At 48.3% G+C, this 13,578-nt stretch overlaps 1 protein-coding gene across 4 annotated transcripts in view; it reads left to right on the forward strand.

The window, feature by feature from the left end:
* ENPP6 (ectonucleotide pyrophosphatase/phosphodiesterase 6) overlaps positions 1 to 13,336 on the forward strand; it is a 79,712-nt gene extending 66,376 nt beyond the window's left edge. The window contains exons 7-9 of one of the 4 annotated variants that reach the window (XM_013975399.2): positions 4,185 to 4,318; positions 9,525 to 9,589; positions 9,967 to 10,108. In XM_013975399.2, the coding sequence (XP_013830853.2) occupies positions 4,185 to 4,318; positions 9,525 to 9,589; positions 9,967 to 9,998 (231 nt within the window). In that variant the 3' untranslated portion in view covers positions 9,999 to 10,108. Of the gene's footprint in view, positions 1 to 4,184; positions 4,319 to 9,524 lie in introns of all 4 variants that reach the window. The other 3 variants (XM_018042101.1, XM_013975396.2, XM_005698709.3) reach the window with 3 other exon arrangements.

The following is a 13,578-nucleotide window of genomic DNA, read 5'->3' on the forward strand; positions in this document are numbered from 1 at the left end:
TCTGCTCCCAGGAAAGATTGAAAGGAGCTGGTAAGAACAGCACGTGCTAATATAGTCTCCAAATGCAGCAGTGCGAAGTGAGTCAATGCTGGACAATTCAGCAAAGCAAGTGCCTCAGCCACAGACAGACAGCAGCGACTGCAGACTGTCCAGGCCGCCCTTTGCTTCTCCCCAGCCTTCCATCACTCCTATCACCCTGACCCTCCTGCCCAGCACCACCCCCATTTCTGATTGCGCCCCCACCCCACCCCCGACAGCTCAGCTCAGCTCTAGAAAGGAATCCAAAAATGCCGAGTCAAAGAGATGGGTCCCAGCAAGTGCCGAACAAACTTCATTAACTGGTTTGCTGATCTGGGGGGTAAACAGCGAAGGCTACTTTGTTGTTGTTGTTAATGCCACGGATGAATGAGACAAAGATCTAGTCTAGAAACCAAAACACTCATCTCACAAGTAATCGCCTGGCTTCCCCAGTTCAGCAAGCTTCTGGCAGGCGTTTGGTGGTGAGCTGGTAGTGGAGTGAGGCAGCAAGAATACAAGGCAGGCCGCAAATACTAGAACACACGTCTATAAACACAGTAACAGCCGTTCCTCAGTGTTCCTCCTGGGGAACGGTTTCCGGGTCCTTCCCATTAGAAACAACGAGCTAGTTTAGGGGCTCATAAATCGGGGGGAGGTCCTGGCACTGCTATCCAGCCCTGTACAGAGGAGGGGTACCAGAAGGTGCTGGACAACAAATGACACTCAGCGGGCACCCCAGGATGTCGCTAGGTGGTGCTGTATGGCGGTCCCTGGACCTGGGAGGTTTCAGGAGGGATGGAGGCTCCTCAACCAGTAACCTGAGGACACCCCAGCCCGGGGACGTGGGAGGTGTGGACCGCCTCACCAGCAGGGTTGCACGTGTGAGGTGTGCATTACACGGCTGCACAGGCCTGCACTGGTGTGATAATGTGGGGGTGGGGCAGTGGGAGGAGACACAGGACCAAGTGAATCAGTAAAAGCCACCAGGAAGGACAAGGGAAAAATTCATCAACTCCCCTTCTTGAGGTTCATTAAGTCATGTAATTAGATTATGTCATGTAATCCACTCACTCTGATTATGTCACGTAATCCGTTCAATCACTTAGCTTCTCACATAACTAGCTAGCCAGGTTATTATTACTTGTTAAAATCAGTAAACATAGTTGTTGAAAAAAAAAAAAAAAGCAAGAACAGTTGTTTCACCAGAGCAACTTGTCATGTTAATAAAAAATACCAGTGGCTTTATTGGTAATCATACAGATCTCCCGTCATCTTCAGGGCTGAGATGCCTTGTTGCTGTATGTTTGCATGTGGAAGTTAGACTGGAATTTTCAAATTCAGGCAGGCTTCGTCTCCCTTCTACCTGTCCCTCCCCCATGGGACATACCTGTCCCTCCCCCATGGGACATACGTGTCCCATGGGGTTCACAGTTAGTGACACTGCTAGTGATGTGTCCTACCTAGTTCTTCAGGAATCACTGCCTTGTAGACTGGGGTGGGGAGGGGAGCAGCACATGAAATTAACAAACGAAGCTAAGCTGGCATGTGTTGTGAGCATGACCACAGAGAACAAAAGCGGGTATAAACTAGAAATGCAGCAAGTTAATAAATATATTTCCGTGGAAAAATACAAGCTACAGCTGGAGAAGGAGGGATGGAAATTGAGGAAACAGAGAGTCAATGAAACAGTGCGATTTGGAAAGTAGTAATGCCAGGGAGCGATTTATGGGGTGAGACGGGACGGCCGTGAATGTGACATGACAGCTAAATAAGCAAAGGAGGGACCAACCCTGCTGCACAAGCCCGGAGCACCTCACCCTGCAGCCAGTGGCATCTGAAGGCTGCCCCCAGCTGTTTATCGAGCACCTACTGTGTGTCAGGCACAGCACACAGTCAGGTTATCCCTCAGAGTCTCTGAGGCGGGTGTTGTCACATCCAGCAAGGAAGCTGAAGCTCGGACAAGAGATGCAGCTTGCCCAGGATCACAGAGTTGGAAAGCAACAAACCAGAATTTAACCCACATCCTATTCAAAATCTCATCTCCATACTGGCTGCCACTCAGTGAATGAAGCGGCAAGGGACAGGCTGTAGGAGCCCTGCAGTGACCTCTGGCTGTGGGGTCCTGGAGGTGCACAAAGACCAGGAGACTGACGCCCTGGCTTCCAGGCCCAGCCCTGCCTCCCAACAGCTGTGTGACTTTAAGAGTGTCACTGAACCCCTCTGTGCCAAAATGGGAAAAAAAAAAAAATACTGTCCACAGCAGGAGGTGTTGACGTCTAAGCGGATGTCGGGGGAGGCTCTCAGTGAACCGCACGGCACACAGAACGGCACACATGTGCTGTTACAAGCCTTGCGAAGGCGTGAGTCCCTCAGTCGTGTTCGACTCTGCAACCCCACCGACTGTAGCCCACCAGGCTCCTCCGTCCATGGGATTCTCCAGGCAAGAACACTGGAGTGGGTTGCCATTCCTTTCTCCAGGGGATCTTCCCAACCCAGGGATCAAACCCAGGTCTCCTGCATTGTAAGCAGATTCTTTATCGTCTGAGCCACCAGGGAAGCCAACCTGTAAATCCCTGGTCCTTGAGCTCCGCTGCTTCCACGCATTCATCACGACTAGTCAGTTCTACCTCCTGCATTTGGAAAACTTGTCATATTAAACCCTGTTGAGCCAGAAGATGATCAGACTATCAGGAATGAAGGCTTAGTCTGCCTCAAAGAGCTCGGTTTGTGTCCAGCTGGCTACAGTCTCCGCGGGATTTGCAAAACCTCCTGTGAGCTTTGCTGTCTCTCAAGTATGCTGCTACAGCCTAGGAAAACTTAGTTCTGAAGGAAAGGCGGGTGACAGGGCAGCGACAGGTCTGGAAGCCAATCCGAATGAAGAATGGTCAAAGGATGTGAAGATCCACAAGGCATGGAGGAGAGGAACACGGGGCCATCTTCAAAGGCTGGCTCAGTGGAGAGGAGGACTTCTGTGCTTGGAGTCGCTCCTCGGGGTGGAGCTGGACAAACAGAGGACAGGGCTGATTCTTCCAACGGAGGGGCCCCTGGGGTGGTGCAGGCCCGCTGCCTCAGGGCTTCTGAGGCTGGGCTAGGAAAACGAAGCGATTCCATTAGCCGCTGTGTTTGCCAGCAACATTTCTCCCACAGCAACTGGGTGTCCTACCATTTCAATTCCACTCTGATACCACCCCAGGTTAGAGCAGACCCATACTTTAAAGGCTCCGGCCCGCAAGACAGCCCGCACATCTGAATGCTCATCCCAAGTCCCGGGTCCCCAGGCTGCCCACACTTGTGTCTGACTTGGCCACGAATCTGAGGGTTCTCACCACACGCCTTCAGCTTTGATGACTCACTGAGATGAATCGCAGAACTCAGAGAGTTGCTACACTCACGATGACAATCTTCTTATAAAGGGTGCTACGCAGGGGTAGGCAAATGGAAGAGAGGCCCAGGGCACGCTGTGGCGGTGAGGGGTGCTGAGAACCCAGGTTGGGGGCACCAGCCTCCCATCACTGTGTGTTCATTAACCCAGACGTTCCCTGGACCCTGCTGTTCCTGGGGGTTTATGTGGGGTCTCACTGTGTTGGCTCAGGTAACAAAATCATTACCCACAAGGTTGAGATCAGAGGATAGGGCTGGAAGTTCTAACTCTCTTCTTGGTTCTTCTGGTGACCAGCCCCCATCCTGAAGCTATCTAGCCCCAGACCCCAAAGATCATCCCATCATCCCATTAGCATAAACTCAGGTGTGGGAACTAAGGACTCACGAAACACCCCCAGCACTCAGGAAATTCCAAGGGTTTAGGTGCTCTGGGCCAGGGAACCTGGGACAAAGGCCAACTCTATTTTTTATTATACCACAGGTACACTTTCACGTCCCTTCTGTCTCTGACACGCTATGTTTAGTGGCTCTGAAACTGATTACGAGGCACAGTTCAGCCCAGTACAAGAAGAGACTTTCAGAACTAGGGCTCTCTGGCAATTTAACAGGCCACCTCTAAATGTTCGAGCTACCTGGAGTGGGAAGTGATCCGGCTGAGGTCGGACAACCCTGGCTGAGACCCCTGAGCAGGAAAGCCCTGTTCTGGGTGGGTGGTAGTTTGAACCTGATGCTTGCTCACCCCCTGGCCTGGTCACAGGGTGATGTCAATGCCTTGTTGATTTCAGAATCGAGAGTCGCTTCCATTCTGGATGAACAGCACTGTCACCCGCAAGCCTGAAGGCTGGCACTGGGGCTGGCACGGATACGACAACGAGCTCAGAGCCATGAGGGGCATCTTCCTGGCCTTCGGACCTGGTAGGTGAGATCTTAGTCACTCCCCCGCCAAGGCATCAGGGGCTGACGGCGCTCGGAAAGGCTGGAGCGATTTCTTTATGGATCCTCTTTATGAGCAAAGCTGAGCAAAGCCAGCCGGTCTCCACGAAATGTCTTTGGCTGGCTTGCTTTCAAATGCTTCTTGGGTTTGGCAAATGTGGCCAAATACTTCTCCCTGTAAGTTTTAAATCTCAAGCGCAGTGAGGAAAATGTATTCCACATGTTTGTGATTCATATTTTACTTAATTCATCAAAACATCCCTTCACAGCCATCTGATGTCCAAGAAAGCTTATCAGGCACCAGGTTGCTGACAGCCACAAGTCCCAGAGTCGACGTGCTCGCTTCACGGGGTCTGACACTTCCACACTTCCTCCCTGTCTAGAGCGGCCACCCTTGTGCGGGTCAGCCAGTCTAGGGCCCACCAGAAGCTAGGATGTGCTCACAGCAGGCTAGGAAACAGTTTTGTGACTCACTTTGAGGATGAGCCAGAATGACTTCTGCAGTGTCTAGGATGAGAGCGAACTGACTTTGCCTTCTTGGACCTGATGCCTTCCTGGGTCTGGAAGAGAGGTGGGGTGGAGGGGGGCCCATTTGGTCATTTGCTTTAATTAACACAGCACTGTAAAATTCACATTTTGGAAGTTTATCAAACGCTCTAACAATCATACTATTACCTGTACATGCCCTTAAAAAAAAAGCCTGAAAAGCAGTCAACAACCATCAAGAGTCAGCTGATGAGATCACGAGCTCCTTGTCTTCCTTCCTGCTATGCACACTCCTTATTAAACATTAAGCTTATTAGCTTACCCTGATATCCACAGTCAAAGTTCCTTTTTCTGAATGTTTCGATCAAAATGTTTTAGCCCACAAAAGCCCACGCTTTCCTATCAGGTGATAGGCTAGAGGTCACACCTGGAAGCCCTGCCCTCCTCCTCAACATACCGGACAGAGATGCTTGTGAGCCCTCCTTCATTCCATTCACCTCAGGTCACTCTCTCAACCACACACAAAAAAAAACCTGCTGAGAGCTACACGGTGTCAACTTCCGCCCCCTCCACGGGTGCCTCTGGGAGGCCGAGCTTAGGGAACACACGTGGGTCCACATCATTGCCCACACATCATCCAAGTCCCTACGTCCTTAAGCAAGCAACAGGACCAGTAGCTGCAAGCATTTCTAGGGCACAGCTGGGTTCACGACATTGGCCTCAGAGAGTTCAGAGGATGTTTCCTCTTGATACCGTCAACCAGTAACAGCTACCTGTTAGCCAAGCACCAGGTTAGATCTGCGGAGCTCAGAAGCCAGCCGAGTTCAGGATGGAGGCTTGAGGATGCTGTGAGGTCAACCGCGAGCTCAGCATGGAGACATCGAAGGCCATGGCCTTTACACAGAGGCCAGTGAGACAGGGGTGCTTTCATTCAAAGGCATCACCTCCTCCCTCCCTAAAAGAGAGGAATCAGATCATGAACACAAAACACTTGTCAGCTGGAGTGTTTATGAGCAAGCGTCTTGGGCAGATTTTAAAACAGAAATGAATCTAGCCTCAAACCAAAATTTTAAACCCAGTACCCAGAGCTGCAACAGCTGAAATTCAGTGGGGAGCTTTTTGTCCATTAACAAAGGCCTCCATCATACGCTCCTTTAAAACTAAAAGCCCAAGTCGTTTATAGACAGAAAGACGACCCCAGACGAAAATGCACTGGGCTAATTGCAGAACTGTTTCCAGGCAGACACAGCCTCCCGCAAACCATCACGTTTCTGGCTTCACTTTGCACGCAAGATTGAACAGCTCTACACACTGACTGTTTATGCAGAAGAAAATTTAAGAGTGAGGTCTTTTATAACAATCTAGCTGCACTTTGAGATAAACGTACTCCCCTCCTGATTAATTGGAGGTAATTCTCGCTCATACAGGATGCTGAGCATCACTACGGCTGCCCAGATACAGCTTTAGAAGTCAGGAAGTCTGGTCCAGCTAAGCGAAAGGGAAATCATTCTGGAAGACAGGCTCTCTCTGGTTAATCCCAGCTCCTAATTGGAACAATCTAACCTTGCCCTAAGTCTCTAAGTCTTCCTTCTGTTTTGTAAGGAAGTTCATTTGTATCATTTCTTTTTAGATTCCACATATAAGGGATGTCATACATTATTTCTAGGTAGCCTAGTGGCTCAGATGGTAAAGAATTCGCCTGCAGTGCAGAAGATGCAGGTTTGATCCCTGGGTCAGGAAGATTCCTTAGAGGAGGCCATGACCCACTCCCGTGTTCTTGCCTGGAGAATCCCACGGACAGAGGAGCATGGAGGGCTACAGTCCATGAGGTCGCCAAGAATCGGACACAACGGAGTGACTAAGCACATATGATATTTCTTCTTCTCTGCCTGACTTACTTCACTCAGTATAACAATCTCTAAGTCCATCCACTAACTTTTTTTTTTTTTTTGGTCAGAAGAGCTTGACCTCAATTTTTCTTGCCAAATGTTAAAGAAGGAGATGTCTGAAAGGCTGGGGACGGCTGTCTTGGATTTGCTATTGACCTCCACCTGCACACGTGACAGGACACGGCCACCACGTGATGCGGCAGGATGACCTTACATCCACAGCAAGTCAGGGAGATAAGTCTTCCGTGTCACGGGACCACCTCCCCACTGATTCCTCAGCTGTGGCTGATTCTTCTCTGGGGAGGTGTAACCACCATCCTCCGGAGAAGGTGATGGCACCCCACTCCAGTGCTCTTGCCTGGAAAATCCCATGGGTGGAGAAGCCTGGTGGGCTGCAGTCCATGGGGTCGCTGAGGGTCAGACACGACTGAGCGACTTCACTTTCACTTTTCACTTTCATGCATTGGAGAAGGAAATGGCAACCCACTCCAATGTTCTTGCCTGGAGAATCCCAGGGACGGGGGCAGCCTGGTGGGCTGCCGTCTATGGGGTCGCACAGAGTCGGACACGACTGAAGCGACTTAGCAGCAGCAGCAGCAGCAGCAACAACCACCATCCTCAGCTAATTTAATGTTTTCCTTCAGATGAGAAGGGTTGGCACTCCAGCTTCTACATTCTCCTTCCCAGGGCGGCTCTGAATTTGTTTGAAATTAGTGTTTACCCTGAGGCAATGCAGATCCTTACCCTCCCTACCCTAAAAGTAAGTGAACATTTCACATAAGCTATGGGGTAAATATTTTCAATGCGAACCTTCCCTTGCTGGGCACTTATTCTATTATTATCAATAGCTCCCATCAATTGAGCACAGACAGGAGCCTGCAACTAGGATTTAGGCAGCATCTCTGACCATACCCTGAGGTTATCCAGCTGGTGAGTGGCTGCAGGCCGCTCTGTAAAGCCCTTGAACTTCTTTATATGGAATTCTACTTTTATATCTCAAAATGAGCAAAACCCATCATTTGAGTTGTTGCTCTGGATCTAACACACTCTGTGGCAGAGCTCTCCCTGTTGCTTCTGTATTTGTAATTTCAGGGTTAACGTTAAGAGCGGAATTTGGTGTGGACACTTCTGGGTCACGTTGCTGTTGCTGTTAGTGTTTCTTTGCTTTTTAAATCAAGGATACGTGATTGTTTTAGCAAAGCAATTATAAAGATTATTTTCTAAGATAGAAAACTTGTCCTTACAGCCCCAAAACTATCTTTTAAAAAAATTATGGAGGGACTAAAAGAGCACATGTCTGGGCCTTTATTGATGGATAAAGTGAAAGTTAGTCACTCAGTCAAGTCCAACTCTTTGTGACCCCGTGGACTGTAGCCCACCAGGCTCCTCTGTCCATGGGATTCTCCAGGCAAGAATATTGGAGTGGGTTGCCATCTTCTTCTCCATGGGATCTTTCTGACCCAGGGATCGAACCCAGGTCTCCCACACTGCAGGCAGACTCTTTACCAACTGAGTCACCAGGGAAGCCACTATTGATGGATAAAAGTCCCTCCTAAATCCAACTTCAATAGTTTTGGGTACTTTGTTGGAAGCGCCGGTTTGGAACCTAACTGTGAAGCGGCTTATGAGTATCACTAACGTCTCACGTTCACTCTTGGTTGTTGTTCGGTCACTTAGTCATGTCCGACTCCGCAACCCCATGGACTGCAGCTCACCCAGCTTCCCTGTCCTTCACTGTCTCCTGGAGTTTGCTCATTCTCATGTCCATTGAGTCGATGATGTTCATTCAGCATCTCTTCTGCCTCCTATGGAGAAAGAGAGGGTCCCTTCAGCGCCCTTACTTTCTATGCTGTGAACAGCCAGCCCTGCCCCTGGGGGCCTGTGTCCATGTAGCATCTGGGTGGAAGCATTCTCCTTCATGAGATGGTTTGCAGCCTTCACTCAGGTCCCCAACTCCAATACCAGCTTCTTTATCTTCCCCACAGCTAAGTTACTTTATCTGCTAGTGAAAAGCTCCCAAGGAATGTTCCACTGATCTTCCAGACACACTTGGGAGACCGTCTCTGTGGCCTGTGCATTAGCCTCACTGAGAAAAACTATACAATTGCTGGTTCTGTCCAGTCCTGGGACCTCCACGTGGCAGAAAAATGGGAAACATTCTTGAGCTGGGGGCACCCAGGCTAACCAGTCCCTGCCAGATAGGTGGCCTGGTAGAGACCTATGCAACCGAATTGGGTTTGAGGAGCTGGGCAAGATGAGGCTTGCAGAAATGAGCAGCTTCAAGTGGCCTTTGGGTCCTCAAGGAAAGTTCTGTTGTTACAAAGGGAAGCACAGTTATGCACAAATCAGTTTGTTGTCTGATTTGTCTTTCAAAGAAACATGGCGCTAAGTGGTAAAGATCCCACCTGCAGATGCAGGAGACGTAAGAGATGCAGCTTCATTCCCTGAGTTGGGAGGATTCCCCTGGAGAAGGAAATGGCAACCCACTCCAGTATTCTTGCCTGGAGAATCCCATGGACAGAGGAGTCTGGCAGGCTACAGTCCATGCAGTCGCAGAGTCAGATACGCTAAAGCGACTTAGCACATACTCACATCTCCGTAAACCATAGAAACCAACTTCCTTTCACACCTAGAACCTTCCAGATCACCTTCCAGGTTCACAATCCCTTGGCCAGGTTCTGTGGACAAGGGGGATCTACCAGTCCTAGAGCTGCTGAAATGCCAAGCATAATCCCTCCACCACGTGACTCACCCCTCTCTGCCCTGCCCAGCCCAGGAGTGGCCTTGACCACTTGCTTCCTTGCCTTTCCCTTGCAGATTTCAAATCCGACTTCAGAGCCGCTCCCATCAGAGTCGTGGATATCTACAACCTCATGTGCAAGGTGACAGGCGTCACCCCTCTGCCCAACAACGGGTCTTGGTCCCGGGTGATGTGTATGCTGAAGGACCCGGCCAGCTCGGCCCCGGGCGCCCCACCCAGTGCCTGCACACTGGTCACCGTCCTGCTGGCACTGCTGGCGATGCTGGCCTAGCTGCTTGCACCGTGTCCCCAACACTCCGCACAGTGGGTGAATTAACCTCCTCCTTGATTCATGCAAGGCCATACAACTGTTAATTTCTTCTCGGATGATTCCATACACAAAAGTGCCTATTTCTTTAGAAATTTTTTTGTTTATTTTTTCTAGAGGTAAGGAAAATTCTAGCTTTTCATTTGTTCAACTATAGGTTATTTTCTTTTGTTTTTTTTTCATGTACTCAGATGGCTTGTCTGAACAGGGCATCCCGCTGTAGTGACCAGACCCCAGGTGGGTATTCTATGGAGTCCTGGCCCCTCTGTTTTGCACAAAGCAGGCTCTTGTCTGGGGTCTGTCTACACCTGGGAGCCATGCTGTATGTCTTCTTCCATGGAGGGGGGAGGTGGGAAACGGAGGCCATTTGAAAGCGGTAGCTGCTGTCTATTTCTGACCCAGCTCGTGATGTTTCTTCACCTTATACGAAGTCCCAGAAAAGGCATATCTTAGTTTGGCTCACTCATCAGTCAAACTCACTAAGAATTGCAGAATGCAGAGAACAAAGTGAAAGATATGGGTTCCTTCCCAAAGTCTGAGCGCACAAAATTTTCTCCCTGCGCGGAGGAGCAGAAGAGTTTACCATAGATACAGGCTTCTACGAGCCTTCTCCTAGCATGTCCGTGGTGTGAACACACAAATGGCAGGAGCTGGACTGCCTGTCTGCCCATCTGCCTGTGGGAAGGCTGACTCAGAGGATCCCATCTAGAATGTGAGTGGGTGTGAGGCACTTCAGTCATGTCTGACTCTGTGCAACCCCATGGACTGTAGCCCCCAGGCTCCTCTGTCCATGGGCCCCTGGCAAGAATACTGGAGTGGGTTGCCTTTCCTACTCTAAGGAATCTTCCCAACCCAGGGATCAAACCCTGGTCTCTTATATCTTCTGCATTAGCAGGTGGGTTCTTTACCACCAGTGGCTCCGTAAACTCCAGCAACACCTGCCATACATACCATCTATCATCACAGGCAGGGAAAGGGATGTTTGGCTGATGAGTGTGGACGTACTTGCAGAAATCTCACTCCATCGCTTGAAATGGTGACGTATTGAGCATAAGTTTGATGCACCCGTGTCCCTGAGAGCAAGGTTTCTTCAACAACCACAGCAAAGTGGACCCTTGAGTGACCCAGAATTCCAAGAAAAATGGTGGAGCGCAGGGAACAGAGTCAGTGTGACATGACTGAATCCCAGTCACTAACCACTCGGCCATTTGATTAGGTAATAGTTGGGCAAAGCGACACCTTAGAGACCTTGGTTTTTAAGAAACCCCAAAGAAGAGGCACTGAGCCTGAGCTGAAATGTTTTTAGTCTCCTAAGTCTGCTTTAGGAGACCTTGTTGCAAGACAAGGGATATCCGTACTTCTATATGCTCAGAGCCATAAACATGTATCACTGCATTAAAAATGAGTTTGCACTAAATGAAGCCCACCTGCAGATGAGACTTTTCATCAAGAAAAGCCAACAGATCAGGTCTCAGCAGGACAATGAAGCCCCTCATGTGTTGTTTACCTTGAAAAATGAAAATCTATGCTCACCCTGATTCAAAAAGTCTGGGAGCCATCTCTAGACCTTGAATCATGAGAGCAAAGGATCACTGCTTAAAAATATCACATTTATCTTCACAAAAGATTTCTAAGGTTTTATGTAATGTGTTTTTAAAGCGCTAGCAAACCTTCAAGTCAATAGGAAAGGCAAATCAGCCTTTGTTATCTGTCTGAAAGCCAATTAGTGCTTTGGGAACATTGTGGTGGTTACTGAAAGAGCATCTATTGTTTGAAGTTTTCTTTCTCTGTGAAGGACTGTGTTCTAATTAATTCCGTGGAGCTCATTGTGCTCCCCTGTAAAGGAAGGAGCCCTAAAAGAAAGCCAGTGATTCAGTTAAAAGTGGATTATCCAAGTCTAGAGGGGTACGAACAGATACAGGGTCTCGAGTTTGTCCTTCCCACTCTGTTCTACCAATTTTTCCCCCCGCTCATTCTTAAAATCTTCAAGTCGCATGATAAAATTTCAGACATTTGCCTGACAAGGTGTAGTTACACTGTAAGTGGTTTTGAAGGTCCAGTACTTTGCCCACCTGATACAAAGAGCTGCCTCTTTAGAAAAGACCCCGATGCTGGGAAAGATTGAAGGAAGGAAAAGGGGATGACAGAGGATGAGATGGTTGGATGGCATCACCGACTCAACGGACATGAGTGTGAGCAAGCTCTGGGAGATGGTGAAGGACTGGGAAGCCTGGCGTGCTGCAGTCCACGGGGTCGAGAAGAGTCGGACACAACTGACCAACTGACCAACTGAACAACAAGAAAAATCAGAATAAGACACTTTTGGAATCATAAATATTGGTGAATAATAAAGGAAATTCAGACACTGAATGGAGGAAAAACCTTAAACTTAAAGCAATACATATGTTTTGGTGGCTTAACTGTTTACCTAGAATTTTTTTCTTTTGATTTTTTTTCTGTTATGTTCTTTTCCCAAGGAAAATTCTACTTTCTCTAAACACATTTTGTTTCATCAGAGTAACATTTGCTAGGACTATACACACAACTTTCCTCCTATTTTACCACTTCGTCGTTAATTCCGGGAGGAAGTTCACTGGACTGACCTGCAAATACCAAAGACAGATGAAAGGCGTGATCTTTAAGTTGAAGATAAGATGAATGGCTACTGCCTGCCTATATGCAGAATCACCAGAACCCAACTCAACTACGTGCTGAGGACTTCAGCATAAATTAGAGCAGGCCCAGGGAATTCTTTCTCACCTCCAAGAGGCCTGACTTACAAAGTCCCAACTCTCTTTACTTTTAAAGGGCTCTTCGAAAGCCACAGAAGATCTGAATTGTCATAGACAGCAGTTTGCAAACCTTCTGGGATTGCCAGCATCCCTGGCCCTCTTCTGGAGATGCAGGTTCTGAAGACCTGGCATGGGGCCTTCGACAACACTTTTAAGTCACGTGGATCTAAGGTCCGGGTTTGCCCTAAGGAGTGGTGGGTTCTGATTCGACTTTGGTAGACCCGAGTCTCCCACAGCAACTTCATAATCTGCTGGTCTCTTCAGGGGCCATCAGCCTGGCATCGGCTACTGATCCCAGCTGGGTCAGCTTCCCAACCTTCTAAAACCAAAGCAGATCTGGAAGTCCCGGTGGTGAAATGGCTTTTCCATACCCAGTCCCCATGAGTTTAAGATCCTCAACGGTGCTATCAGACAAACTCGTTGTTCAAGACACAGCTCTTTTACGAATTTTCTATGAAAGTGTTTTACATGTCTGTAAATCTCAAGAGATTTCCAAATGTGATTACGTGTTTAATCTTTGTAAGCAATTGGTGAGAGACCAAAATCAGCTCTTGTAAGCTACTTGTGAGGAGGAAGAAAGATGGGAGGCTCGACAGCCTAGTTATAAACCACAGGAAACTTGGTCTCGAGTCTGTGTGATGGAAGATATGCTTATGTGTTGCTTTGAAATCATAAAATTGCACCTAGCACCATGCCTCACATGTTTCATAAATGTCCCATAAATGCGTTGAATGAAAAAAGAATAAATAAAACTGAGGAGACTTGCTTACACAGCATATATTCTTTCTCTTTGTCTGTACTTTTTCAAACAAACCTTTCCGTTTTGGATTGCTATTTTTTCTTATCACCCAAGTGACAATATAATTATATTTCATTTCATGGACTAAGCATACTCCATCCCAAGCTTATAAACTTGACAGATTGGTAGGAGGAAGGAAGGAGATTAGATTTTGAATATACTAAGCATATTTACTTTTTAAAAATATGACAGTTTTATCAAGATTCAGTTCA

This window comes from Capra hircus, chromosome 27, assembly GCF_001704415.2.
Source record: "Capra hircus breed San Clemente chromosome 27, ASM170441v1, whole genome shotgun sequence".
Lineage (NCBI taxonomy): Eukaryota > Metazoa > Chordata > Mammalia > Artiodactyla > Bovidae > Capra > Capra hircus.